Source organism: Oryza sativa, chromosome 4 (assembly GCF_034140825.1).
Source record: "Oryza sativa Japonica Group chromosome 4, ASM3414082v1".
Taxonomy (NCBI): domain Eukaryota; kingdom Viridiplantae; phylum Streptophyta; class Magnoliopsida; order Poales; family Poaceae; genus Oryza; species Oryza sativa.
In genome coordinates this window covers 30,958,885-30,986,087 of record NC_089038.1, presented here as the reverse complement: position 1 = coordinate 30,986,087, position 27,203 = coordinate 30,958,885, and the positions used below count along the sequence as shown (strand labels likewise).

General features: G+C 43.6%; 3 protein-coding genes, 1 long non-coding RNA gene and 1 pseudogene across 8 annotated transcripts; 3 read left to right on the top strand and 2 right to left on the bottom strand.

The window, feature by feature from the left end:
* The first annotated feature begins 1,421 nt into the window (after positions 1-1,421).
* LOC4336903 (xyloglucan endotransglucosylase protein 7) lies at positions 1,422-6,507 on the top strand. Of its 3 annotated transcripts, XM_015780208.3 has the most exons (4): positions 1,422-1,789; positions 4,242-5,320; positions 5,432-5,631; positions 5,752-6,507. In XM_015780208.3, the coding sequence occupies exons 2-4, from the start codon at positions 4,955-4,957 to the stop codon at positions 6,143-6,145; spliced, it is 960 nt and encodes a 319-aa protein (XP_015635694.1). In that variant the 5' UTR covers positions 1,422-1,789; positions 4,242-4,954; the 3' UTR covers positions 6,146-6,507. The 3 variants fall into 3 exon arrangements, 2 of the variants coding, with proteins under 2 accessions (XP_015635694.1, XP_066165553.1); XM_066309456.1 differs by lacking the exon at positions 1,422-1,789 and having other exon boundaries at positions 4,966-5,320; XR_001545386.3 differs by lacking the exons at positions 4,242-5,320; positions 5,432-5,631; positions 5,752-6,507 and adding an exon at positions 1,865-2,015.
* LOC136356044 (uncharacterized) lies at positions 4,701-16,540 on the bottom strand. Of its 2 annotated transcripts, XR_010740701.1 has the most exons (3): positions 16,252-16,540; positions 5,474-5,636; positions 4,701-5,348 (listed from the first exon to the last, which is right to left on the bottom strand). It is a non-coding gene; the product is annotated as an uncharacterized lncRNA (long non-coding RNA). The 2 variants fall into 2 exon arrangements; XR_010740700.1 differs by lacking the exon at positions 4,701-5,348 and having other exon boundaries at positions 5,368-5,636; positions 16,252-16,536.
* Positions 6,870-16,006, top strand: LOC4336902 (villin-4-like). 2 transcript variants are annotated; one of them, NM_001419846.1, is made up of 23 exons: positions 6,870-6,980; positions 7,186-7,305; positions 7,793-7,892; positions 8,198-8,266; positions 8,354-8,596; positions 8,683-8,860; positions 8,950-9,082; positions 9,241-9,403; positions 9,742-9,892; positions 9,983-10,083; positions 11,255-11,410; positions 11,675-11,743; positions 11,817-11,885; positions 12,008-12,145; positions 12,242-12,370; positions 13,538-13,685; positions 13,811-13,821; positions 13,917-14,057; positions 14,152-14,277; positions 14,401-14,466; positions 14,954-15,272; positions 15,360-15,520; positions 15,607-16,006. In NM_001419846.1, exons 2-23 carry the CDS (start codon positions 7,250-7,252, stop codon positions 15,718-15,720), a joined length of 2,841 nt encoding a protein of 946 aa, NP_001406775.1. In that variant the 5' UTR covers positions 6,870-6,980; positions 7,186-7,249; the 3' UTR covers positions 15,721-16,006. The 2 variants fall into 2 exon arrangements, with proteins under 2 accessions (NP_001406775.1, NP_001406776.1); NM_001419847.1 differs by lacking the exon at positions 6,870-6,980 and having other exon boundaries at positions 6,993-7,305.
* Positions 16,541-16,545: 5 nt separating the features above from the next.
* LOC107280759 (uncharacterized) lies at positions 16,546-22,068 on the bottom strand. The gene has a single exon (XM_015780207.3). The coding sequence runs from the start codon at positions 21,917-21,919 to the stop codon at positions 20,612-20,614; it is 1,308 nt and encodes a 435-aa protein (XP_015635693.3). The 5' UTR covers positions 21,920-22,068; the 3' UTR covers positions 16,546-20,611.
* Positions 22,069-22,986: 918 nt separating this feature from the next.
* LOC107280661 (probable isoaspartyl peptidase/L-asparaginase 2) lies at positions 22,987-25,403 on the top strand (annotated as a pseudogene).
* Positions 25,404-27,203: the final 1,800 nt, after the last annotated feature.

Sequence of the window (27,203 nt, the reverse complement as noted above, 5' to 3'; positions counted from 1 at the left end):
CCGTGTCTGGCCTTCTGCGACAGCGATGACTATGAGTCTGTGCTATTATTATTTCAATATTTCTTATTTTTAATTATGGCCTTCGTCCGTCTTGTGATGAAGAGAAAGTTACGAATCTTTTAATTAGGTAAGATTAAGATATAGAATTAAACTTCTTTTCTTTGGTCGAGGGACCTAGAACATACTTTTTCCCGGCCTGGCCGGTCAGCCCACGACCTCTTATACGCACGTGCGGGCGCTCCCCCCACCCTGGGCCACAACCTGGGCCTGGGCCGGGGAAGCCACCCTGTGCGCGCCTCCACTTGGGCCGGTGTCGGTTGTCCGATCGTAGGGTTTCGATCGGACAGCCGGGTGCTGACGTCGGATGGACAAAACCCCATCCCTCTCGGCTGTCGGCGAAAACCCTAGTTTCTCCTCCTCTCCCTCTCGCCTCCCTCCCGTAGTGGATACAACGGCGGTGGTAGAGGGTTGGAGGTGGTCGCGGGCGAATCCAGGGTGGTGGCGGTGGCTCTCTCCACCCTCTCTTGCCTCCCTCCCGCACCAGATCTGGCGTGGTGGCGGCGGCCGCGGGCAGATCCGGCAGCAGCGGCTCCCTCTGCCCCCTCTTGTCTCCCTCCAGCGGCAGATCCGGCGGCAGCCGCGAGTGGATCTGGCGGCGGTGGTGGCGTCGGCGACGGTCGCGGGTGGATTTGGCAGCGTGGTGCCAGTCGAGGGTGGATCCGGCGGCAGTCGGCGGTGGTGGTGTCAACAACGGCCGCTGGTGGATCCGGCGGCGGCCGAGGGTGGATCCGGCGGCAGTTAGCTATGGTGGCATCGATGACGGCCACGAGTGGATTCGGCGGCGGCTGATGGCAGATCCGGCGGCATTCCGCGGTAGGGGAGTGAAAGTTATGTGATTATGTTGTTGTTGTTGTTCTTGGATGTGAATGTGAATAATGTGATGTTTGATGTTCTTGGATGATTATTATGTGATTTTGTGTTGATTGTGGTTGATTTTGGGGGCAAAGAGTGGTTGATTTTTTTTTTGGCAAAGCGGGAAAATTGCGTGGGCAAAGAAAAATCACGCGGACGGACTAAATCGGATTGTGAAAAAATCGCGCGGACGGACAAAATAAACTGTGATGAAAGAAAAATTATGAATATTTTAATTAGTTAAGATTGGATGGCTAGATGACAAATCCGACCTCACCTTCTGCCATCGATCGCTAGGCAAGAAGCTAAGCTAGCTACCCTTCCAAACAAGAGAGAGCTTGTTTGAAGTAAACCGAAGGGCATGTTATATGCGCTGGTTTTCTTAAAAAAAAAACGAAACCAACAAATGTGCTGGTCTTTGGAGCGCCGCACAGCAAAGAAAAATATCCAGCGTGGACCCCACCTCTCGAACATTATCTCCTCGTGATTCTCCTTCTCTGGAATCCTCCGTCTCCCCGTCTCTCGTTCGCTTTCTCCACTCCCAGCGACGGCGGCATGCCTTCTCCACTTCTTTTCTCACCACTCCCAGCAATGGCGGCGCACCTTCTCCCTCTCCGCGCCTTCTTCACTCCTCACGACGGCTGCACGCTTTCTCTCCCCGCGACGGCGGCGCATCTTCTCCATTCCCCAGCTCGTCACTCCTCAGCGACGGCGGCTCGCCTTCTCTACTCCCCGACTCGTCTCTCCCCTGCGGTGAAACCAACGGCTCACCACTCCCCGGCGACATGATGGTGCGGCCTCCACAGATCTGGAGCCGCCTCTTCCTTGTCTCCATCACAACACCAGGCACGCGTCATCCCCGACACCGATGCCAAAGGTCAGTTTCCCCCCTCATCTTCTCCCTTCCCCCATCCTCTATACCTCTAATGTCGTCGGAAGCGGTTGTCTGCAGGGTAGCGAGTGGCCAGAATTCTCCACGGTGAGCAACGGCCACAAGTGGTCTTGAATTTCCAAATCCGTGTGATAAATTTTGTAATATTGATTATGTGATGTGTGATCGATTATTTAATGTGTATATTATGTGATTTGTTTTGTTGGAATCATCCATTTGTTTTATGAACTTTGTGATTCTTTTTCTCTCTTTTCTATTTATTTTCTATGGATTTGGAGCGTTTGAGCCGAGCCTGCTTTTTTTTTCTTTTGCAAATCATATCACCACCAAAGACCGGTTCCCAACCGGCAATAATGTCTATTTTTGTAGTAGGGTAGTGATTGGGTTTTGATTTGGATTTTGTTTCCGATTTCGGATTGAGCGATTTTGTTCTTTGTTCGTCGTGTGATACATGCGAGGGCGGAGGGCGTCACTTGGGCGGAGGGCGTCACTTGTGGACGAAAACGTAAAAAATAGGAAAGTTACTCACGCAGCGTGGCGTAAACGGATTGGCGGACCCGAAAATTTTGGTGACGATTAAAAAAATCCAAATATTTATATTAGTTATAGATATGAAAGTGTTAACCTGAAACGGAGGAAGTAGTCACTACCATATAGGCCCTAGAGCTAGTGGGACCCACGTGTTACGATCTCGTTCCCGTGCAATGCTCCGGCCGAGCAGATTCCATCGGTCCTCGGTCCCAGCAACGCTCATGTGCCTGGACATATGGAAAAGCCGAAATAAATGGCTCGGGTTGATCATGCATCGGCCTCGCCGTTGTTGCTACATGATGCCGGCGGAACGGAACAACCACCACAGAATTTCAGGCTGCGTGGAAACTGATGGACGCCGTGCAACGCGTACACTTCCACATGCTTTTGCACGCTCGGTGCAGCTCATGGCTCTCGCGTGCCCTTCTTTTTTTAACTGCAGCACAGGGCTAAAAACATGTTACCGTCATGCTGCAGGCGTGATTGTGAGATCGAGTCGTCGATCCAAGTTTGCAGTCAATGCAAAGTCAGGCCTGGTTTAGTTTTCTAAAAATATCACATCGAATCTTTAGATATATACATGAAGCATTTATTTATTATATTATTAAAGGAATAGAAAAAAGAGCCTCCACGTTCGCTCTCATGGTCTAGAATTTCTCACATTAATTAGAGAAAAAGAAAATACAGAGTCCATATAGAAATACAATTTAGAAATAGTTGAAATTCGGAATTAAAAAATAAGGAATATTAGAAGAGGAGACTAGAGTCCATATAGAAATACAATTATGAAATAACTGAAATTCAGAATTAAAAATAAGGAATATTAGAAGTAGAGTATAGAGTCAATATAGAAATACAATTAGGAAATAACTGAAATTCGGAATTAAAAATAAGGAATATTAGAAGTAGAGAATAGAGTCCATATAGAAATACAATTAGGAAATAACTGAAATTCGGAATTAAAAATAAGGAATATTAGAAGTAGAGTATAGAGTCCATATAGAAATACAATTAAGAAAGAAAATAGAAATTCAGAATTAAGAAAATAAGGAATATTAGAAGTAGAGTATAGAGTCCATATAGGAATTTAAAACTAACTAAAATTTAGAATAAACATAATAAAATCAAAAGTAGAGTTTAGAGTCCATATAAAAATACAATTTACAAATAACAAAAATTCGAAATTAAGAAAAACATGGGAAGAAGAGTTTAAAATCAATATAGGAATGCAATTTAGAAGTAACTGAAATTCGAAATTAAAAATTAGTCTAGAGTCTACATAGAAATACAATTAGAAATAATAAAAATTCAGAAATAAAAATAAATAATATTGGAAGAAGAGCATAGAATCTATATAGAAATACAATTTATAGAAAATTTGGAATTCAAAAAAAAAAGAAATACTAAAAAATGAGTCAATATATATAATTTACAAATAACTAAAATTTGATATTAAAAATAATTAATAACTAACACGTATATAAAATACAATATGAATATTACACATTAGTAGTTTTGTAAAGTTATTGCAAAATTTAAAATTATGTTGTCATTTTAATATATTTAAATAATATAATGAGAAAACATACTATATGCTTTTATATGAGAGAAAATATAATGATATTAGCCACGCAATCTGCGCGGGCCACCATGCTAGTTAAATATAAATGAAGAAAAACTAATTGCACAGTTAGAGGGGAAATCGCGAGACGAATCTTTAAGCCTAATTGGTCCATACTTAGCCATACGTGCTACAGTAACCCACATGTACTAATGACATATTAATTAGGCTTCAAAAATCCGTCTCGCGGTTTACATGTGAGTTATGAAATTAGTTTTTTTATTCGTGTCCAAAAACCCTTTCCGACATCTGATGTGACACCAATTTTTTTTTCGTACTAAACAGGCCGGCCCTCAGTATTACGCGCACGTACGCACAGAGATTGAAGAAGACAGAAGTCTGTACGGTGAACAGTGTATGCACATGAGCAACGCTAAATGCTATACTGAGCTGCATGAAAAATACTGGGGCCGTACTTCTCTAATCTCTAGGATTGTAAGTGCATCCATGTGTTCAGAACAATTGCAGGCTTGGCAGAGGCTTAGAGCTAGTGATGCTCTACTGAAACGGTGAAATGTGAAAATAGTATTGCACTCTGCAATGAAATCAAGACAAAATATGCAGTTGTGTTCGTAATATGTCAACAGATGTGAACTAATAATTGGAGAAAGCACGACAATTCTCGGTTATCGGGTATTCCTTTTCTTCTGAGAGTTAGGCCATCAGAAATTGGGTAAACCAACCTATGTTACCACTCCATGCGAAACACAGAATTCTGAAAAATACATGGCGCAGCTCTCCCACTGGAGTAATGGACATGTGACGAACACTTAATCAGGTCAACTTCTTGCTTGTTTTCCCAGCTCTGCTCACCTTTAGCTACATACTCTTCCATCATTTTCTATGCCTAGGTCTTCACTAGCCAGCCCATAATCCAAACTTCTTTACATCTTCCAAGAAACCAAATATCTAATGCATCCATCGCCGAGTTCGATGAGATCGATCTGAAAGTCTTTTGACCCTGGTGCTATTGTTCTGCATATAGCCTGCACTTGACCATGGCCTCACTGCCCCTCACACACAGCAGTACATCACTCACTCACTCACTTCACAGTTTACACCACCGGCCGGAAGCCATGGCGCCGGCTAGGGCGCACCACCTCCTAGCCTGCCTGTTGGCTTCTGCGCTGCTCGCCGCCGCCACGCCGGTGACCGGCGGTGGGCTCATGACGGACCAGCTCGAGGTACTGTTTGGCCAGACGCAGCTGCTCAACGACAGCAATGGCGACCAGACAATTGCGCTGACGCTAGACCGCGAGATGGGGTCGGCGTTCAAGTCCAAGACCTCGTACCTCTTTGCAAGGATCGACATGGACATCAAGCTCGTCGCCGACGACTCCGCCGGCACCGTCACCACGATATACGTAAGTGACCATGAAACAGCAGCTGCACCTGCACAGTGACATGCATGTGCCAAATCGTCAGTTATATAGTTCTGCATTCTTGAGTAGCTTGTGATACATTGCGTGGTGCAGTTGATATCCGAGAAGGATTGGAACACCCACGACGAGATCGACCTGGAGTTCCTGGGCAACGTCACCGGGCAACCGTACACCCTGCATACCAACATCTTTGCCAACGGCGAAGGCGGCAGGGAGGTGCAGTACCGGCTCTGGTTTGATCCTACCCAGGATTTCCACACCTACTCCGTCATCTGGAACCCAGACGAGATCCTGTAAGCTGCATTTCAAGATAGTATGTTAATGGTGTAAAAATAGGCTTGTTGCGTTAGAACCGGTAAAAAAGCATTGAGCCAAATGTGTATGCCAGTGTCACTAAAGTCGGTGAATTGCAGGATCCTGGTTGACAACATGCCGATCCGGCAATTCAAGAACCACTTGGACTCCGGCGTGCCGTTCCCGATCTACCAGCCGATGAGGCTGTTTGGCTGCCTGTGGGACGCCGACGACTGGGCGACGGAGGGTGGCCGCATCAAGACCGACTGGTCGCAGGCGCCTTTCGTGGCATACTTCCGGAACTACACCGCCGACGGCTGCGTGCCGAGCTCTTATGCGTGGGTATGCGGCCAGGGCCCGGCCAGCAGCAGTGACTGGTTCGACCGGGGGCTGGACGACGTCAAGCAGCAGCAGCAGCTGAGGGAGGCCCAGGACAAGTACATGATCTACAACTACTGCAACGACCCCGAGAGGTTCCCCGATGGTTATCCAAAAGAGTGTGGGTTGCAGTAGGATAGAGGTGGCTCGGTATGCATGTGAGAAGTGCGTGAAATGTACCGAATCAATATTCCTTTTTTGAAGATTTTACTGGAATATTGAGATTGTTTCATTCTTTGCCCCGAGGAGGAAAAAGAGAGCAGAAAGTTTCAGAAAAAATTGAAGGTTTTCGATTTGAGTGTTTCGGTCTGAATGAAAATTTTCAAAAGCATTTGGAACTTTTCTATTGTTTTGAAAGTTTTTGTTATGCTCAGACACTCCTCCTGCCCCAGATCAGTTGGGTATCATGAGATACCTCAAGAACATGGGCCCAGAATGAAGTAAACTAATTCTGTAATGAATATATGAAAATAATGGTGACAAACAATTCATTACAGGAGAAAAGGTTGATAAAACTCATGACAAGAGTTTTGGTTCTTATCCATTCCATCAGTTGACTGTCAATCTTTCATGAGGACATATTCTAGTTTAGGAATCCTACTAGCACCTATTTTCCTAGTCTTGATAGTTTTAGGATTAGTCTATTTACAACAATTTTTGCAGTTCCAATGTATAATGGGGGGGGGGGGGTGATTTTGCAGGTCTGAACATCATTTGGAAGAAAAGGTAAAAGTATGAATGGCGCATGCCCCTGCTATATATAGCAAATCCACAAACAACCCACTTCCCCATCCGCTTACCACACTAAGTGCATGCACTCACAAATTTACCTTTTCTTTGCCTTAACCCGTTTTGCGCGGATGGCCCTTTACTTTTCCCCTCTTGTCCTCTCTCCGGACTCTGGGTCGTCGCTTCTCTCCCCACAAGGATTTTCTAAATTTCATTGCCATCAAGAACACACAGGCTTCAGGTAAGAGGGTCTATCTGCATTTGTGTTCTTTTATTTTTCATTCAATGACATTTTTTATGTTCCTATGATCCTTTTGTGTTCTCGGGTGTAATTTGTTGCCAACTATATCATAATGAGCTTTTGTTGGTGTTTGGGTGACCATTGTGATGTTTGAACTATGATCATATCATTCATCTTTTTCTTAAAAAAAAAAACTTGTTTGCAGTTCCAGCATGATGTTAGCGTCGTTTTGAGACAAAATCAGGAAAGGCTCTTTCACAACATCAAGCATGTCAATTTCTATGAAAGATGTAGATCCGGCTTTCCGTGGAGTTGGACAAAAGGAGTATCCTCACTGCATTCTATTTCCAATATTTATTATGGCTTGGACACTTGATCTCACAGAAAATACATTTTGTGACCAAAGGATTATTACTGACTCACACACAAAAAATGTCAACATATGTAATCATGGATGGAATGATTGTTAACTGTTCTTGGCAACAAAATCATCCAACACAAGAGGCTAAGCATAATTGTTCCTGGATAGTCTAAAAAAATAGGCAAAGCTGGAACAAAAGGCTATCATGAATTTATAATCTATTGCATCTATAAGAAAAAGTAGTTCCATAGCATCATAGGGTGACTAAACCAAACAAAAACAATGATGAAGTTAAAGTAAATACCAGTCAAATAAAACTAAGGTTAAGGGCTGCTGATTTATCCTCACAAAGTTAGACTTGGTCATCAACCCCCATGAGAATTGTAGCCCTCCACTATGTCGATCAGAGGAGTCTTTTGTACATGTATTGTACTCCTTAATTACCTTACAGTGGTTTGGAGGTATGGCGTATTGAAAACTTCAAGCCTGTTCCCGTGCCAACATCTTCACACGGAAAATTTTACATGGGTGATTCATATATCATCTTGAAGGTATGGTAGTATTCATTCCTTGTTATTCCTTTTCAACATTATTGGTGCATAATCGCAAACATAGATGATGTAATTCATCTTGAAACAAACATTACATGACATTATAAACTATTTTCTTTCTTTATCTTTTACCACACTAGATAATGCAATACTTAAGTCATTTTGGTGAACCACATGCTTCACTAACCATACCATTGTCGTCTTGATGCCACAATTTGTATAGTATATGGCTTCAAGTTTGTTCATGCATTATATGCTTACTGCACCATGTGTTTTGAACCTCATATTCATCTTTCTTCCTATAGACGACAGCCTTGAAAAATGGTTCATTTCGCCATGATCTCCACTACTGGCTTGGAAAGGATACTAGTCAGGTAGACTCTCAAATAATCTGGCAGCACCTCACTTGACTTAGCTCTCCCAAGCTAACTATTAATACACAAATGCCTAATATTTGAAAGGACGAAGCTGGAACTGCTGCAATTCTAACTGTGGAGCTTGATGCTGCCCTTGGAGGGCGTGCTGTCCAGTACAGGGAAGTACAAGGCGGTGAAACTGAAAAGCTTCTCTCCTATTTTAGACCATGCATCATGCCACAGCCAGGAGGGGTAGCTTCTGGGTTCAATCATGTAGAGGTCAATCAGCAAGATCATGTTACCCGCTTATATGTGTGCCAAGGAAAGCATGTTGTTCATGTTAAAGAGGTAATCTATTGAAGTTGATCACTGCCTTTGTTTATGCAAAGGCTTGCTGGGTTTTTTATTCTTATGCTGCTTGTCATACAAACCAGGTTCCTTTTGTTCGTTCATCCCTTAATCACGAGGACATATTCATTTTGGATACCGCGAACAAAATTTTCCAGTTCAATGGCTCTAACTCATGCATTCAAGAGAGAGCAAAAGCTCTTGAAGTTGTGCAATATATCAAAGATACTTTCCATGAGGGCAAGTGCGAAGTTGCAGCTGTTGGTAAGCTTTTTTTTTTTTGTTTATGTGCTTTTGCTTTGAATATTCAAAGTCACATTTAAAGCATTTGACAATCTGGATTCCTCTCATAGAGGATGGAAAGTTGATGGCCGATACTGAAGCTGGTGAATTTTGGGGTTTGTTTGGTGGTTTTGCTCCTCTCCCAAAGAAGACATCTTCAGAGGACAATGGGGATGATAAGGAAACTGTGACCAAATTGCTATGGTAATACTCAAGTCAAATCACTATCAATATTCCAATACCCGCATCAAGAAAGTGTTAGTTTTGAATGAGAATAATTTGCAGTCAAATGATGCTATTTTGAGATCAATTCTCTTAAAATTTATGAAACTGAATTAGTGATTTCTATTACTTCCTCCCAGTTTTAACCAAGGAACGCTGGAGCATATTAGTTTTGAATCTTTGGAGCATGAGTTACTTGAGACAAACAAATGCTACTTGTTGGACTGTGGAGCTGAAATGTATGTTTGGATGGGCAGAGGTACTTCTTTGCAAGTGAGAAAGGGTGCAAGTGAAGCTGCTGAGGTAATTTCTTATTGGCCATATGTGTATGAAGGTTCTGATTATTGGAAGCTGATTTTTTTTTCATTGGTACTCTCCATTCAATTATAGTGTTATGAAACAAAAAGGGAACATCAAGGTAGAACTTGGCTACAGCAATACAACTTTTGTAAAAGTCCATTCATTTCCATCTTACAAATAAAAAAAAAACTATTTGGCATGTATTCCAGTACTCAGCAAATGTACCACCTTACTGATATACCATGCTGACTTTTTTAAAAAATATATATATTCTTATGACCAAAACACAGGCACATTTCACATTTCACTTTGCTGTGTGTGTTTCTCTTACTTATTTACAGAAATTGCTCATTGATGAGAACCGAAAAGGATCAAATGTTATCAAAGTGATTGAGGGATTCGAAACAATCATGTTCAAGTCAAAATTTAACAAGTGGCCGCCTACTCCTGATTTGAAGCTGTCATCTGAGGATGGCCGAGGCAAAGTGGCAGGTGATTGCCTACAGACTCATTAGTTCAAGCGTGAAGTATTGCTAAAAGAGTATCAAATGTACACATTCATCATGTATATTCTTACTACAGCTCTACTCAGAAGTCAAGGATTGGATGTTAAAGGATTGATGAAGGCTGCTCCTGAAGAAGAAGAACCCCAACCTTATATTGATTGCACTGGTCATTTACAGGTTTTTTTTCGATAGCTGTTATGAATCTGTATTGCTGTGAGCAACAATCCTTTTAAATTTGTTTGTCTACACATCATTTAGGGTGCTAGCTAGGTTTTGAAGTTGAGACCTGAAGCCTCTCAAACGCCAATGTACTCATGCAAAAATAAATTAATAGAGGGTAATCAACAAACACTATAGGTGTGTTTGGTTTGGGGACCAAGTGGGATGGGTTAGACCAATCCCAGTTTTTTAGGATGGGATGGTTCCAGTTGTGTGTTTGGTTTGTGGTATGGGATGGTTATAGTTTTTTGTTTGGTAAAAATGATTGAGATGGGATGGGATGGACAATGTTGCGGACGAGGCGGCGACTGGTCGTGGAGGTGAGGAGAGGCGAGGCGAGGCGCGGACTAGTGACGGCGGTCGGCCGCGGAGGCGGTCGCGGACGAGGCGGCGACCGGTCGTGGAGGCGAGGCGAGGCGCAGACGAGCGGCGGCCGGTCCCGGAGGCGACGAGGCGCGGACGAGCAACGGCGGCCGGTCGCGGAGGCGAACGTGGACGAGCGACGGCGGTCAGTCGCAGACGAGGCGGCGGCCGGTCGTGGAGGCGAGGCGAGGTGGAGGGAGCAGGCGGAGGAGGACGGAGCGGCACCGGGGGAGGGAGCGGTGCCGGGGGAGGGACGGGTGGCCGTGGCGGTGCCGCGGCGGAGCTGAGTGGGAGGCTGTGGGAGCTGACGACGAGCGGCGGCGGTCGGTCGTGGAGGCGGTCGCGGACGAGGTGACGGCCGGTCGCGGAGGCGGAGGTCGACGCGGATGAGGCGGCGGCGCTGCGGCGGAGCCGAGCGGGAGGCTACAGGAGCTAAAGCCGTGGGCTCCATTGAAGTGGGATGGATTGGTCCGGCCGATTTTGGCGGACCGTTTCATCTTGGATCTGAGAGGAATATTCCTCTCCAGGGACCATCCCGTCCCACTCACCTCTCAACCAAACACCCCTAAAAGTGGGTTCATCCCATCCCATCCCATCCCATCCTTGCAACCAAACACTACCTATATGTATGCAAAGGCATCTAACTAAATCATGCAATCGATCTACACCCCTCTATCTTTGACAGTTTGATGTCCATCCTTGAACTAACATTTTTACATTGCAGTCAACCAATTTATTTTAGTGAAGTTTGATGGTGATTGTACAGGTCTGGCGAGTAAATGGCGATGGCAAGACTCTTCTTTCATCTTCTGATCAATCAAAACTTTACACCGGAGATTGCTACATTTTTCAATACACATACACTGGAGATGATAAGGAGGAATGTCTTATTGGAACTTGGTTTGGGAAGAAGAGTGTTGAGGTAATATCTACGCACTAACTCTAGTTATGAAAAAATTGAAATAAACATACACATAGATTTATAGGACATATGTGCTAGGAACTAATTAAATATTTGTTGTGAAGTCATTAGCAAGGACTAAGGATAAAGTTAGCAGTCTGATGCTGTTAGCTGATTTTTTCTAGATTGATAGGACAACAGAGAGGTTTGCGTAATGTGGTAACTGTTTAACTTCTGTATGATAAATTCAAGTTTCTGCATGTGGGCGATCTTAATTACTTTCAGGAGGACAGAACATCGGCAATTTCACTAGCTAGCAAGATGTTTCAGGCTGCAAAATTCCAGGCTGCCCAGGTAACCTGTCCATTGTCCATATATGACATATTACATCACATTATCACTCTAATTCATTGGTGCTTCCATGCAGGCTCGCCTCTATGAAGGGAAAGAACCGATTCAATTTTTCGTCATATTTCAGAGTCTTCAAGTTTTTAAGGTTTTTCTTCTACTCAGTAGATAAGTCAATATCCTTGAGTGGATCTGACAGAGTGACTGTTAGATATATATAACAATTTGACACTTAATCCCTCTCCCCCTCACACCGGCTTTCTAATGTAGGGTGGACTTAGCTCTGGATACAAGAACTTTATTGCTGTAAATGGTACCGATGACGACACTTACGTTGAAGGTGGGCTTGCTCTCTTCCGGATTCAAGGCTCAGGATCAGAAAACATGCAAGCAATTCAAGTTGATGCAGTAAGTGCAAAGGCATCTGTTTGGTCCAGACATATGCGAGAGCGTAATTCTTATATTGTTATCAATGGTTTCATCTCTATGATCCTTTTTTACTAGGTGTCTTCGTCATTAAATTCATCCTACTGCTACATTCTACACAATGGAAACACTGTGTTCACATGGACTGGGAACCTTACAACCTCACTGGATAATGACTTGGTTGAGAGACAGCTAGATGTAATTAAGGTGTGAATCACTTATTGCGGAAAATATTAATCTTTATACCCATGCAGTTTTCCTGACACTTGGTATGCTCCTATACATTTAAATCCTTGATTGAAATCTTACAGTAGGTTTTCATATTAATTAGCAAAATGCAGTTTGAATATCGTAGAAAAGAAGAGAAGGCTATATAGTTGATCATGATGCGACCAGATTATAACCATGTAGATTTATTAGATACATATTAACTATATGAGAGATACAACTATAATTTAGTTAATTGTGAATCACTTATTGTGGAAAATATTAATCTTTATACCCATGCAGTTTTCCTGACACTTGGTATGCTCCTATACATTTAAATCCTTAATCGAAATCTTACAGTAGGTTTTGATATTAATCAGCAAAATGCAGTTTGAATATGGTAGAAAAGAAGAGAAGGCTATATAGTTGATCATGATGCGACCAAATTATAACCATGTAGATTTATTAGATACTCCCTCCGTCCCTAAATGTTTGACGCCGTTGATTTTTTAAAACATGTTTGACCGTTCGTATTATTCAAAAAAAATTAAGTAATTATAAATTATTTTCCTATCACTTGATTCATTGTTAAATATACTTTTATATATACATATAATTTTACATATTTCATAAAATTTTTGAATAAGACGAATGGTCAAACATATTTAAAAAAGTCAATGGCGTCAAACATTTAGGGATGGAGGGAGTACATATTAACTATATAAGAGATACAACTATAATTTTAGAAATAAAAGCAAGAATTTTGCGAGGCGTTCATCTAGCTTGTTGTAACTTTATGTGCATGTGGATATATACAAGTCTAGTAGTTATGTATGGTTATTGGATGCTTGTCATCCTCACAAGTCATAATCATTCTTCTTGATATCATGGCTTATTTGGCTTATGTTTTTTGCCTATGTTCTGAAACAATCTTAGCTTTGATATACGGGTAATTTTACCATCCTTGAGAAGGTAACAGGAGGTACCACCATTTCTGGTGTAAAACTGGGTATCTCTAGGTATAAGGTACCTGGGTACCAAAATTTTTAGCGTAAAATTTAGGTACCTTGAGGTACTTTCTCAAGGACCGTAAAATTTCTCGTGGTATACATGTCCACTGAACATTGATACAACTTCTTTTTTGTGCTTCTCTTTTACATGATACAGCCAGATCTGCCATCCAGGTCACAAAAGGAGGGGAGAGAAACCGACCAATTCTGGGAACTCTTAGGTGGAAAATGCAAGTATTCAAACAAAAAAATAGGAAAAGAAAATGAAAGCGACCCTCATCTTTTCTCATGTATCTTATCCAAGGGTAATCAAAAACAAATTATTGAATGTTTTGATATGGTCTACTTAGTGGGATTACCATTTCAACATCTATTGACATTTTTGTTTTTTTCTGCACTTCAAATGTTTTGCTGGTGGGGTTTCATGAAGAAAATCTAAAGGTCAGAAAAAAAAACTGACGCATAGCTTTTTCCCCCCCTAAGCGTGCTCTCCATGTGTCTAATGCCAGTCCTTCCTTTGAAATCTACATGATCAGGTCAAGGAAATACACCACTTTACTCAGGATGACCTGATGGCAGAAGATATTTTCGTTCTAGACTGCCGCACCGACTTGTTTGTTTGGGTTGGACAGGAGGTGGATGCCAAATTGAGATCACAAGCGATGGACATCGGTGAGGTATTAACTAAAGTTACTTGATCCGTCTATTCTAATTAGAAATCACGTTTTCTGTTTGGCATCTTAATTCATTTTCTCACTGTAACTATGCTAGAAATTTCTTCTACATGATTTCCTTATGGAAAATCTCTCGCAAGACACACCAATTTTTATTGTTACAGAAGGAAGTGAGCCACAGTTTTTTACTAGGTTCTTCACTTGGGACTCAGCAAAATCGCTGGTAAGTAATTATATTTAGATTCAAGATCAGTTTTTGTTCTATGGTGATTAGATGAGCGCCCAAACATACCCCCCATTTTGGTTTTCTCACATCTACTCTTTCTTTCTTTTTTTTTTGTCGCAGATGCATGGCAGTTCATACCAGAGGAAGCTTGCAATAGTAAAGGGTGGAGCAACTCCATCGCTTGATGTAAGTCTCAACATAGTGCTCAAGTAGCATATTGATAGAATGCGGTCCTTATTGCTTGTAAAAAGTCACTCTCTTCATCATTTTTGCTATTTGTTGATACTTGTGATTAGCTGTGCACATATGCATGTGATAATTACTTGGTTGTACCAATGAGCCATTGTTAAACTCTTGGTCATCTGATTAACAAACCAAACTGCCATGTTGAGTGTAAGTTTGAAATATGGGTTCCAAGTGGCTAACATTTGATGAGATTTCATTTTTCTTGTCCAGTTGTATATATAGTTGCATCATTTATATACAGTTCATGTTTGGTGATGTACTGTCCTACCAATGCCTTTCAACCAGGGAAATTTGGCCTCTGTTTCAATCTTTGGGGTTTTACACTTAATGGCCTCTCTTTCAATCTATATTGTGATTTACACTTAATGGCCTCTCTTTCAATCCATATAGATTACCTTACATATATATATTCTTTATGCGTTGCCAGAAACCTAAAAGGCGAACACCAGCGTTTTCAGGAAGGAACGCAGGACAAGATAAATCTCAGCAGCGCACAAGAAGTATGTCCCACAGCCCAGAACGTCACCGTATTCGAGGAAGATCTCCAGCTTTCACCGCAATAGCTTCTGCCTTTGAGAACCCAAGTACCCGGTATCTTTCCACCCCTCCCCCTGCTGTCAAGAAGCTTTTCCCAAGATCCGGAGGGTCTGAATTGCCAAAGACATCATCCAAACAATCAGCTATCAATGCTCTCACCAGTGCTTTCGAGGGTCCTACGAAAAGTACAATACCTAAGTCTGTAAAAGGTACTCTATCACCTATTATGCTAGAATACGGAAGGCAAGTGTTCAGTTGTCTTATAATTTTCCTTTATGAATTTCTGCAAAATTAAGCGAGCCCCGAGGCAGAGAAGGCAATACAGGAGGAAGGCTCAACGATCGGTGAAAGTGAAAACGAGCCAGAAGATGATGAGAACAGCACAATCTACCCATATGAACGTTTGACCACCACATCTGATGATCCTGCTCCTGACATTGATGTTACCAAGCGAGAGGTGATCAACTAATTTTTCCACTTGGTATTTTCTCCTGATGTTGTAAGATGAACACAATAATATGTACTATTTTCAACTGAATGCAGGTCTACTTATCATCAGTTGAGTTCACAGAGAAGTTTGGCATGACAAGGGCATCATTCAAAAACCTTCCAAAATGGAAGCAAAACAGGCTAAAGTCTGATCTCCAGCTCTTTTAGCTCAACTCTGAGGAACAGCCCCTTGTCCTCGCCTTGAAGGCATCACCCATTTTTGAGGGCACGCAATTTCCGTGCCATTCTCGAGTTCTTCTCTTCACCTATTTTGGTCTGCTATTGCTCTAGGATCACCCTGCTCTTTCTGCAGTAGCAAGTAGGTCTTTTGGTAGTGTTTTTCTTTTCCCTTTATTGATATAGAGTGCTCATGAATGTTTCTGTTGTGAGCCTCGCATTTTTGTGCCGCTACAAAATTTTTTTAAGAAAAGGTCTATTTATTGTCTCTCAACTCTCATCATCATCTCTCAACTAATGGGGAGAGAGCAAGGGCATCACTATTCTCTAATTCCACAAATTCACAAGTTCTACTGACAACAACGCCATTCCACAGTTCAACAAGTTCATCGATATGGCACGAAATTCCGTTGCTAAACGGAATAGATACGCGCAGGAGCAGAACCACAATCAAATAACGCAGTCCACTTCACGCATGCAAGCAACGGAAATTAGGGTGAATAGAGGGGATCGAGTTCTGACCTTCAACCGGTTGGCTGCCGAGTGCCGAGGCAGTCCTGGTTGCAGGAGTTCGGCGGCGGGGCGAAGGACTCCGATGGTTGCGGCAACGCCAGCGGAGAAGCCCCGGGCGGAGAGGGGAGCTCGACTCGAGCGAGCTGCTTGCCGTTGCCGTACTGACGGACCGCGCCCACGGCACCCGTGTCAGAACCACACCAAAACACCCCCGAAATGGAATTGACGAACACGCTCTCTCTCAGATTTGTGGCCACCGCAAGACAAGAAAAACTAGGGTTCTAAGCTAAGTACTAGGGTTAATGATCTTCGATAGCTTTTCCATTCATCACACCGGGTTATATACCCCCAGGCATCTCAGGTTTTTTTTACAGAGCAGCGAGTGAGACAGAGGAAGCAGAGTAAAAGCAGCGTCGCGCGCAGGCGACGACAAACAGAAACGGTAAATAGTACAACAAAGCGATCACAGCCGTAAATGCACCATGGTAATTTGGAATAGCCTCATCTCTACCGTTCATCTTCATTAAACGACGTCACCCAACCGGTATCCCACTCTAACTCTGAACTTCTGAATTTTTAACTGAAACTTCTGAAACTCTTCTCCATTTCTTCTCTGAAATCTCCATCTCTAACAATCCAATCCCCTTGAGCACGACCTTGTCCTCAAGGTCGAAAATGTGGAAACGTTGCTTGAATAAAAGCAGAGTCCTCCCAAGTAGCATCCTCAGGAGATAGATTTTCCCAGTGAACAAGCCATTGAGTGACCGGCTCATTTCTTCTTGGAACTACCCTTCTTGCTAGTACAGCGACAGGTTCAGTCTTGATGTTACCATCTTCATCCACCAATGGAAGATTAGGAAGTGGTACAACCAAATTTCCCACATGTTTCTTCAGCTGGCTTACGTGGAACACTGGATGTATTCCAGCTTCCTCCGGTAACTGCAGATGGTAAGCCACTTTCCCAATTCTTTTCAGGATTCTAAATGGCCCATAGAACTTTGCACGAAGCTTCAGTGATCCCCTCAAGCCAAAAGCGTTCTGTCTATAAGGTTGCATCTTTAGATACACCATGTCTCCCTCCTGAAAACTTCTTTCAGACCTAAGTCTGTCTGCAAATTTCCTGATTCGATTCTGAGCCCTCAACAAGTTATCTTTCAATCTCAACATCAACTCTTCTCTCTGTTGAGCAGTGATTCTGATTTCTTCAGTTACATTTCCAGGGATAGCTTGCTCCCCATTCTGAGGTGGATGTACACCATATAGTGCTTCATACGGTGTGACCTGTAGAGAGGTGTGATAAGAAGTGTTATACCACCACTCAGCAGTAGGCAACCACTTGTGCCAGTCTCTAGGTTCTTGGAACACCATGCATCTCAGATATGCCTCCACACATTGATTTACCCGTTCTGTCTACCCGTCAGATTGTGGATGGTAAGAAGTGCTGAACCTCAAAGTAGTTCCCATGGATTTGAAGACATTCTGAAAGAGATCACTAGTGAATATTTTGTCCCTGTCGAAAACAATCACCAGTGGCATGCCATGCAACCTATAAACATTTTCCATAAAGATCTGCACAACATCTTGGGTATCATAGGGATGAGACATTGCAATAGGCATATTTGGTCAACCTATCCACCACTACTAGGATTACATCTTTGCCTTGAGACTTTGGCAGCCCTTCAATAAAATCCATAGAAATATGTGTCCAAGCCATTTCAGGTATTTGCAGAGGATCTAGAAGACCAGGAGAATGAACATGCTCAGCTTTTGTAATCTGGCAAGTGGGGCATTCAGAGACAATTTTCTCCACTTCCTTCTTAAGCTGTGGCCAATAGAAAATCTTCTTGATTCGGTGGTAAGTGACTTTAACTCCAGAATGACCCCCAAAAGCTGATTTGTGGAAAGCTTGTATCAGTTTGTTCCTGATATTAGTAGTACTGCCAACATATATCCTGTTTTTGTATCTTAGTATTCCAGCACCCAAAGAAAAATTGCTAGATTCTTCATTTAGTTCCTCCCCATCCACCAATTTCATATATTGGGCATCATTTAGATAACTGCTCTTCACATCCTCTATCCATTCAGGATAGACCAATGTGATTGCATAGCATTTTTCCTTCTCTTCCACTTCTTTGGTGTCTCTCCTTGATAATGCATCAGCTGCTGCATTTTCTTTCCCTTTTTTATATTCAATGTTATAGTCAAGCTCCAGGAGTTTCAGCAATAATTTGTGTTGTATTCCTTCTGAAAGTTTATGTGTAGCCATATACTTAAGACTCTGCTGATCAATTCTTATAATCACTTGATTACCCAGCAAATAATGCCTCCATTTTTTAAGTGCTTCCAAAATGGCAATTGCTTCTTTTTCATAAGTGGATGACCCTGCTGCTCTCTGCCCCAGAGCTTTGCTATAATAAGCTATTGGTCTGCCCTCTTGAATTAGTACTGCCCCAATGCTTGAACCACAAGCATCTGTTTCCAATACAAACGGTTTGCTGAAATCAGGAAGAGCTAATACTGGACAAGTAGTCATAATCTTCTTTAGTTGGTCAAAAGCCTTCTGCTGTTCAGGACCCCAATGGAAATTATCCTTCTTTAATAAATCATGTAGTGGTCTACAGATAGCACCATACCCCTGAACAAATCTTCTGTAGTAACCTGTCAATCTCAAAAAGCCCCTTAACTTAGTTATATTCACTGGGACTGCCCATTCTAGAACATCTTTAATTTTGCTGGGCTTGGTTGCCACTCCTTCTCCTGATACTATATGCCCCAGATATTCTACACTTGGTGCTGCAAATGTGCATTTACTCCTCTTAGCATATAACTTGTGGGATCTCAAAATAGATAGGACACACTGCAATTGTTTTTCATGCTCTTCCAGATTTTTGCTGTAAATCAATATGTCATCGAAGAATACCAGTACACATTTTCTCAACAGCTTCTCAAAAATTTGATTCATTAGAGCTTGAAAGGTGACTGGTGCATTTGTTAGCCCAAATGGCATAACCAAGTACTCAAAATGACCCATATGAGTTTTAAAGGCAGTTTTAGGTATATCACTTTCCACCATCCTGATTTGATGGTACCCTGATCTCAGATCCAGTTTGGAGAATACCTTAGCACCATTCAACTCATCTAGCAAGTCCTCTACAATTGGCATAGGAAACTTGTTCTTAATAGTTCTTGCATTCAATTGTCTATAGTCCACACACATTCTCCAGCTGCCATCCCTTTTTCTGACCATAACAGCTGGTGAAGAGTAAGGACTCAAATTGGGCCTAATCTCTTCAGACTCCAGGAGTTCCTTTATAATTTCCTCCATTGCATTCTTCTGCTGGTGTGGTACTCTATATGGTCTCTGATTAGGGGGTTCAGCTCCCATCTTAAGTGGGATAGCATGATCACATTCTCTTCTGGGTGGTAACCCCTTGGGCTCAGCAAAAACCTCTGCAAATCCAGCTAGGATAGTTGCTACAGAATCAGGGACTGGCACATTCTCCATCTCCAAAGTCTTGAGAGTATGTACTTCAATTACAAACCCCATAACATTTTTGTCCAGCATTTTGTTCATCTTTTAAAACTTGATCAACACTTTTCCACCAGGTGCAGTATAGTCTTTGAATTAATATTTTGCCCTTTGTAGGTTACTGTCAGAGTTCTCTGCTTCAAGTCCAAATTAATTGGACTGTGCTCATATATCCAGTCTGCCCCCAAAACAATATCATACCCCTTTAAAGGAATCAACTGGAATGCTTTACCGAAAAGATATCCCTGGACCTTGTACTGGATCACCTCGGTTTTAGCTGTGGAATTAAGTATTCCTCCCCCAGCTACCATGACTCTATTGTGGTCAAATTCTATGATTTCACACCCACTTCTCAATGCAAATTCATAATTCATGAAGGTATTAGTGCTACCACTGTCAACCAATGCCACAACTTTCCTTCCTTTAACATAGGTAATCAAAGAGAATGTATTGATTCCATATGTACCCTGTATTGCATGAGTAGAAATCTGCATCAGTTGTTCTTCATTATCATCTTCTTTCTTAGCAGGACTTCCAGGTGCTGTTTGATATTCCCCTTCCTGGTTTTCTTCAGGACTTCCTGATTCCTCTTCTTCATCCTCTACTTCTTCCATCATATGTATCACCTTCCCTGTCCTGCACTTATGCTGGTAAGACCATGGTTCTTTGCAGTACCAACAAGTTTTCTTTTCCCTCTCTCCTCCAGTATTTGCCCCCCTTCTGTCCTACATTCTTGTTATTATTGAAACCTCCTGATTGAAACTGGGGTTTACTCTTGTTAAATCCCCCTTGAGCATTTCCCCTTTTTGCAAGACTGGCCTTCTCATAAACTTTTGCATACTAGTACCCTGCTAACAAACTTTGTGGTTTTTGCCCACACACATCATGTTTGATATCAGCTCTAAGACCCCCAATAAAGCAGCTCAAAATATAATACTCAATCAGATAGGGATGATCCCTTTTAACCAATGCAACACTATCCTCAAATTTATCAATATAATGCATGACAGAACCAGTCTGCCTCACATTCTGCAACTGCTCCACAGCTTCGTGTGCATTTGCCTCAGTAAATCTATCTGAAATCATCAAGTAAAATTGGGGCCAATTAATATAATGCCATGGTATCCCAAGATTTCTAAACCACTTCCCAGCTCTTCCTACCAAGTGCCCAGTGGCTAAATTCACCCATTGCTCTACTGGTGTTCCTGTCATTTCAAAGAACTTCTCGCATTGTTGTAACCACCCAATAGCATCTTCTCCATTAAATATTGTTAACTCCAACCTCTGGCTTCTTAGTGTCATGTCAGCATATGGATTAGGCATCCCACCAAACAGATGTCTGGGTCCTTCTGGCCAAACAGGTCCTCCTCCATTTGCCATATGTATCCCTGTAGCATTCAGATGAGGTCTGGCTGTTGGCTGCATCTGCGGATACCTCCATGGCTGGTTTGTTTCTATTCCATAATGATTCATTCCCACATCCTCCTGAGACTCCACTCCATGTATATTTAACCCCCCAGGTAAATGACCAGCCTGAGTTCTAGTAGCTGAAGTGAATATTGGTGCTGAGGTGAATATTGGTGCAAAATTTGGGTTAACAGTGTTTGGCTCAATAGAAAAATTCACATGTCCAACAGAAGGAACAGCACCAGACATGTGTATTGGAAAAATTGGTGGAAGACTTGTTGATGGAAAAACACTTCCCATACCAGCATGTATCTGACTGGAAGGAATTGCATTAGTTGAGTTTACCTGAGTCTCATCAGCAGTTTGAGGTAGAGCCACTCCTGACTGCATTCCTCCCGTAGATAAAATTGGTGCCACTGATGAAAATCCAGGGGGAACTAATGGTGCAATCAAAGCCCCTGTCCCAGTAGCAGCCTGTGCTCCTGCAGATACACTTGCACCAGCCATAGCCTGGGTCCCTGCAGATCCACCTGCACCAGCCGTCCCACTAGTACTCGCACCAGCAGAGTGAAATCCAGGTAGAGCTGTGCAAATACTCTTCAAAAGGTCCTTGATTTCTCCCATCTCACCTCTCAGATTACTCAGATCTGTCATCTCCCGCCTAAGCTGCAGGATCTCAGCTCTAGCGTCAAATCCATCCACACTATCCAAACTGTTAACGGACCTGGTGCGAGCCGGCATGTTCACTGACAACGAAATTCGGCTTGAGGGTTATCTCCAAGATTCACCCTCTCCCCTTTTTGATCTCGTCGTCGCAGGTCTACCGCCGCCTGAGTCAGGTCGAAAGCTCTGGAGATTTTACAGGGAATACACATCAAAGTGATTCCCCAACCCTCGCTTGTCGATCTGTCTCACTTCTACTCGCCTCCGGTTCGAATTGTATAGGCTTTTGGGATTTTACGAGAGGAATCCGCAGATCCTCCCAACCTTCACCTTACAAATCGAGAGCCAAGAATCAGCTGTGCTCTGATACCCTTGTCAGAACCACACCAAAACACCCCCGAAATGGAATTGACGAACACACTCTCTCTCAGATTTGTAGCCGCCGCAAGACAAGAAAAACTAGGGTTCTAAGCTAAGTACTAGGGTTAATGATCTTCGATAGCTTTTCCATTCATCACACCGGGTTATATACTCCCAGGCATCTCAGTTTTTTTTTTACAGAGCAGCGAGTGAGACAGAGGAAGCAGAGTAAAAGCAGCGTCACGCGCAGGCGACGACAAACAGAAACGGTAAATAGTACAGCAAAGCGATCACAGCCGTAAATGCACCACGGTAATTTGATATAGCCTCATCTCTACCGTTCATCTTCATTAAACGACGTCACCCAACCGGTATCCCACTCTAACTCTGAACTTCTGAATTTTTAACTAAAACTTCTGAAACTCTTCTCCATTTCTTCTCTGAAATCTCCATCTCTGACAACCCGCTGACTCGTCGCCCTCGTTCCTCCACGGCATCGGCGCGCCATCCGCCCGTTTGGCCGTAACGCGCTCCGCCACCCTCGTCTACTCAGAGACGGAGCTGTACACAGTCGCGGCGGCGCACGCGCCGCCGCTGCGCCGAGAAATCCAAGGAGACAGGGTCACGTGACCTACAGCTCGGCCTTCGCTTTTTGAGACTTCCTCTACCCACATCTCTATGTGCCTGCAGCACTTTCATATGGGGAAAGATGGGCTTACCATGTTCCATCAATAGCACCTAACCTATGCTGATTTTGGCGGACCGTGCTCCACCCCGGTGAACTCATGCGGTTCCGACGTGCCCAGAGGCCAGAGGCGAATCCGTTCACGGTCCGTAGGACCAACACCATTCGAAGGTTGATGGCCCGCCCCGTCTAGAATAGGAATCTTTGACTGGGCTTACGCACATTCGCTCACTTACGCTGTCCCCCCTCAGCTCACCCCAGCCCCGGGTACGTCGTCTCCAAGGCTTCACACAAAATCTTCACTGACAACATATGCATGCTTTTGTAGGGTCAGGCAGAACCGTTGTTGCCTGATGGGAACTTCCCCCATATTGCTATCAATGTCTTCATGTCGCACGACCTCTTAACATTACACACGTTTTGCAAAATTACAGGGTTGCTACTACTACTAGGGTGCTCCGTGAAAAAACTTCCTTTACAAATAAGTCCCCCGCGTATAACCCGCGACCCATTTGGGGGTAAAACGAACAGCCACCGGCCCATCCCCTTGTGGCCGACTAAGACAGAGCCCAGTCTACTAGACTTTGGAATAAGTCCACTTTGACTCCCTTAAAAGTGACCCGAATCTAATCCATGACCCTCAACCGTAAAACCAGATAGGATGACTCCCCGAACTATTCAAACCAGTGCAATTTGACTCCCTCAGTGGTTTTGGATGGCGGTTTTGCTGACGTGGCGTTGACGTGGCGATGTTGACCTGATCTGTGTTGTTGATGTGGTGCTTATATGGCATTAAAATAAAAAACTATATGGGCTCCATTCGTCATTCACATGGAAAAAAAATTGCGAGGCCCACATGTCATCCTCTATCTATCCTCCTTCCCCCCCTCTCTCTCTCTCCCTTCTCTGTATGTTTCTCTTCCTCCAGATTCGGTGTGCAGAATCTGGAGCGGCGGCGGCGGCAGGGTGAGGGCCGGCGCGGAGGAAGGAACTTGAGCGGGTCGAGCGGCGGCTTCGGCGGCGACGACAGAGAGCCGGAGGAGAGGCGGTGGAGCGGCGACGGCCTCAGCTCGCCGGAGAAGGCGGGGGCGTCCGGCCTGTGGCCTCCCCCACAATGGTGCCGCGCCAGGCTGGGACGAAGGAGAGGGCTAATGCAGACGGCGAAGCCTGAGACGCCGCCGGCCCTAGCCGTGCCTCCCGGTCTGCGCCGGAAGGGGGTGCCGCCTCTGTTTCTTTCTGCCCGGAGAACATGCATGTGCACAGTGTTGCCTAGCAGATGCAAGTGCAGTGCCAGCGTGGGGTAGCAAGGCGCAGCCACCATGGAATCCAGTCGAATTTTGGCAGGACCAGCAGCTGTAGGACGAATCCGTCCTACCAGCGTGGTCCACCTGAGTCCTGCAGATCTTGAGGTCGTGGACTGGTCTGATTTTTTTCTTTGTGGTCACTGTTTGCAAGGTCTTGAGGTCGTGGACAATAGCTACTTCATCACCGAGGACAACGTTGGCATGCTGAAGCTCACCAAGGAGGCCAACGGCATCTTGGTTCGTTGATCAGCGCATCGACTCATGTTACCAATTCGCCTATGAAAATTGCTAACATCTAACCGTGACATCCTGTGATTAATTGGTACAAGCAGTTTGACTACCATATCCCGCGCCGGAGACGGTGGGTTGCGCAGTGGTGCACTCAAACGGCCACACCGCGGCAGCCATGTCCACGGGCGGGCTGATGAACAAGATGACCGGGTGCATCGGCGACTCGCCGTTGATCGGGTCGGGGGAAGGCAAGGCCATCATACGCTCCACGCTGGCGCGCGACGTCGCCGCCGTGATGGAGTTCAGGGGTGCCGGGCTGCAGGAGGCCATCGACTACTGCGTCAAGGAACGGCTGGACGAAGGGTTCATCGGGCTCATCGCGGTGTCCGGCACCGGCGAGGTGGCGCACGGGTTCAACTGCACCGGCATGTTCAGCGGGTGCGGCTGCAAGAGAAAAGAGAGAGAAGGGAGAGAGAGGGGGAGGAAGAAGGTTGGAGAGAGAAAGGATGACATGTGGGTCCCACAATATATTTTGTGTGTAAATGACAGACGGGTCCCACAAAATATTTTTCATTGTAATGCCACATAAGCGCCACGTGGGATGAAGACCGGGTCAATACCGCCACGTCAGCAAAACCGCTCAGGGAGTCAAATTGCACTAGTTTGAATAGTTCGGGGAGTCATCCTATCCGGTTTTACGGTTGAGGGTCACGGATTAGATTCGGGTGACTTTTTAAGGGAGTCAAAGTGGACTTTTTCCACTAGACTTTCACCCACAGCTCGAAGGCCCATTCTACCTACCTCTCGAAAGCCAAGGCCCAAATCTTATCCTACAGCGACCAACCAAAACGTACTAAACTGAAGGTACCCGCCAACCAAAAACCAATCTCTAAACGCCAAACTGTAACTCCTTAATCCATTCTCGTTTTTTTTCTGTCAGCTGGATAGGGACGTCTACTACTCCCTCCGTCTAATAATATAAGTAATTTTAAGTTTTTGTTTGCACTGTTTAACTACTCGTATTATTAAAAAAATTAAAATTATTATTTATTTTTTGTTACTTACTTTATTATCCAAAGTATTTTAAACATAACTTTTCATTTTTTATATTTGCACAAATTTTTTAAATAAGCAAGTAAAAACTCAAAATCTCTTAAGTAAATTTCACAAAACTACATGTTTTTTTTTCAAGTTGCATAAAACAACACACATTTTGATACTTGGCACTTTAGTACATATATTTTGGTAATTTAGTTTCACAAAACCACACTATTGATGAATAGATTCACCCGTGAGATGACGTGGTTGTTCCATCTAAGATGAGGATGTTACATCCTATTAATTTCGTGCGATGGCTGATAATAGGATGTCATGTCCTCGTCCTAAGTGAAACAACCACGTCATCTCGCGAGTGAATCCATTCATTGATAGTGTGGTTTTATGAAACTACACTACCAAAATATATGTACTTATTAAGTGTCAAGTGTCAAAGTGTATGTGGTTTTCTACAACTTAAACAACAAAATGTGTAGTTTTGTGAAAATTACTCAATCTCTTATATTATGGGACGGAGGGTGTAATTATTTGTTTCATGCTCAGAATTCAAAAGTGTGGCTGTTATTCTAATCTCCCACGAGTCCACGACACGATGCCGCACGGTTGGCCGTTGCCCCGAGACCAGCGTTTTGTCCATGCGTACGTGTCAAACCTCCACCTAACCATGACGCGACCACGGACGGCGACGCTGGCATACCGCCAAAGGCTAACGTCTCCGTCGCCGTCTCGGCGAGCAATTCCCCCAGCCCACCGCTCGTGTAGTCGTGTGGGCGCGGCGCGGACGTGACGTGCGTCGGCGCGCGCCCCTGCAGGTGGGTCAATCTCAATCCCTTTGCTCAATTGCTCCAAGTGTCGGCGCGCGCGCGGTTGCTGCTGGGTCCGCGCGTCGTGGCGGCGCAGGGATCGGACACTTGTGAGGCGCGAGCGGCTGCAGCTCGACGCGACGTGACGTGGCCGTTGTTTGGGACCGGCGGTGATATTGCTACCTCCATCCCAAAATAAGTGTAGCCGTAAGGACACGTTTGACCGATCATCTTATTTAAAAATTTTATGAAAAAATTGAAAAAAAATAGTCACACAATAAGTAATATTCATATTTTATCATCTAATAACAATAAAAATACTAATTATAATTTTTTTTCAAATAAGATGAACAGTCAAGACATAAATAGTACATAACTACATTTATTTTAGGACGGGGGAGTAGATTGCTAGTACTACCATGTCGACCTTTTTTTTTGGTTGAGATGAACTGCCTCTGCCATAGGTTGTTTTGACCGTTTGTACCCATTTTGTACATTGGTTTTAGAGAAATCACGTTCTCAATGCCGATGCATGAACTGTGAAGGGAGAAGCGTACAGACGAAAGAGCTAAACCCTTTGTTATAAAATATAATAAATTATAGCATTTAGAATTTGTTTAAAAATATGACAATTTATCTACCAACATTTCTTCCTAACAAATTATAACCTTTCATCGTTTAAATTCCTCACATGTCTATATTTTTAACCCATCATAACATTTTTTTATTTAGTTTTATCTTTTTATATATGTTTTTAATTTTTTAAAACACTTTAATTATGAAACGGAGGTAGTATTTTTGTTCTCTTCTTTCCTCACGGGGAAAAAATGAAAGGCCGCACAGCCAATCAGCCATAGAACGCAGTGATACAACTTGCACAGGATGAGCTCTCAAAAGCAAATACTCAACTCCATATATGGGTG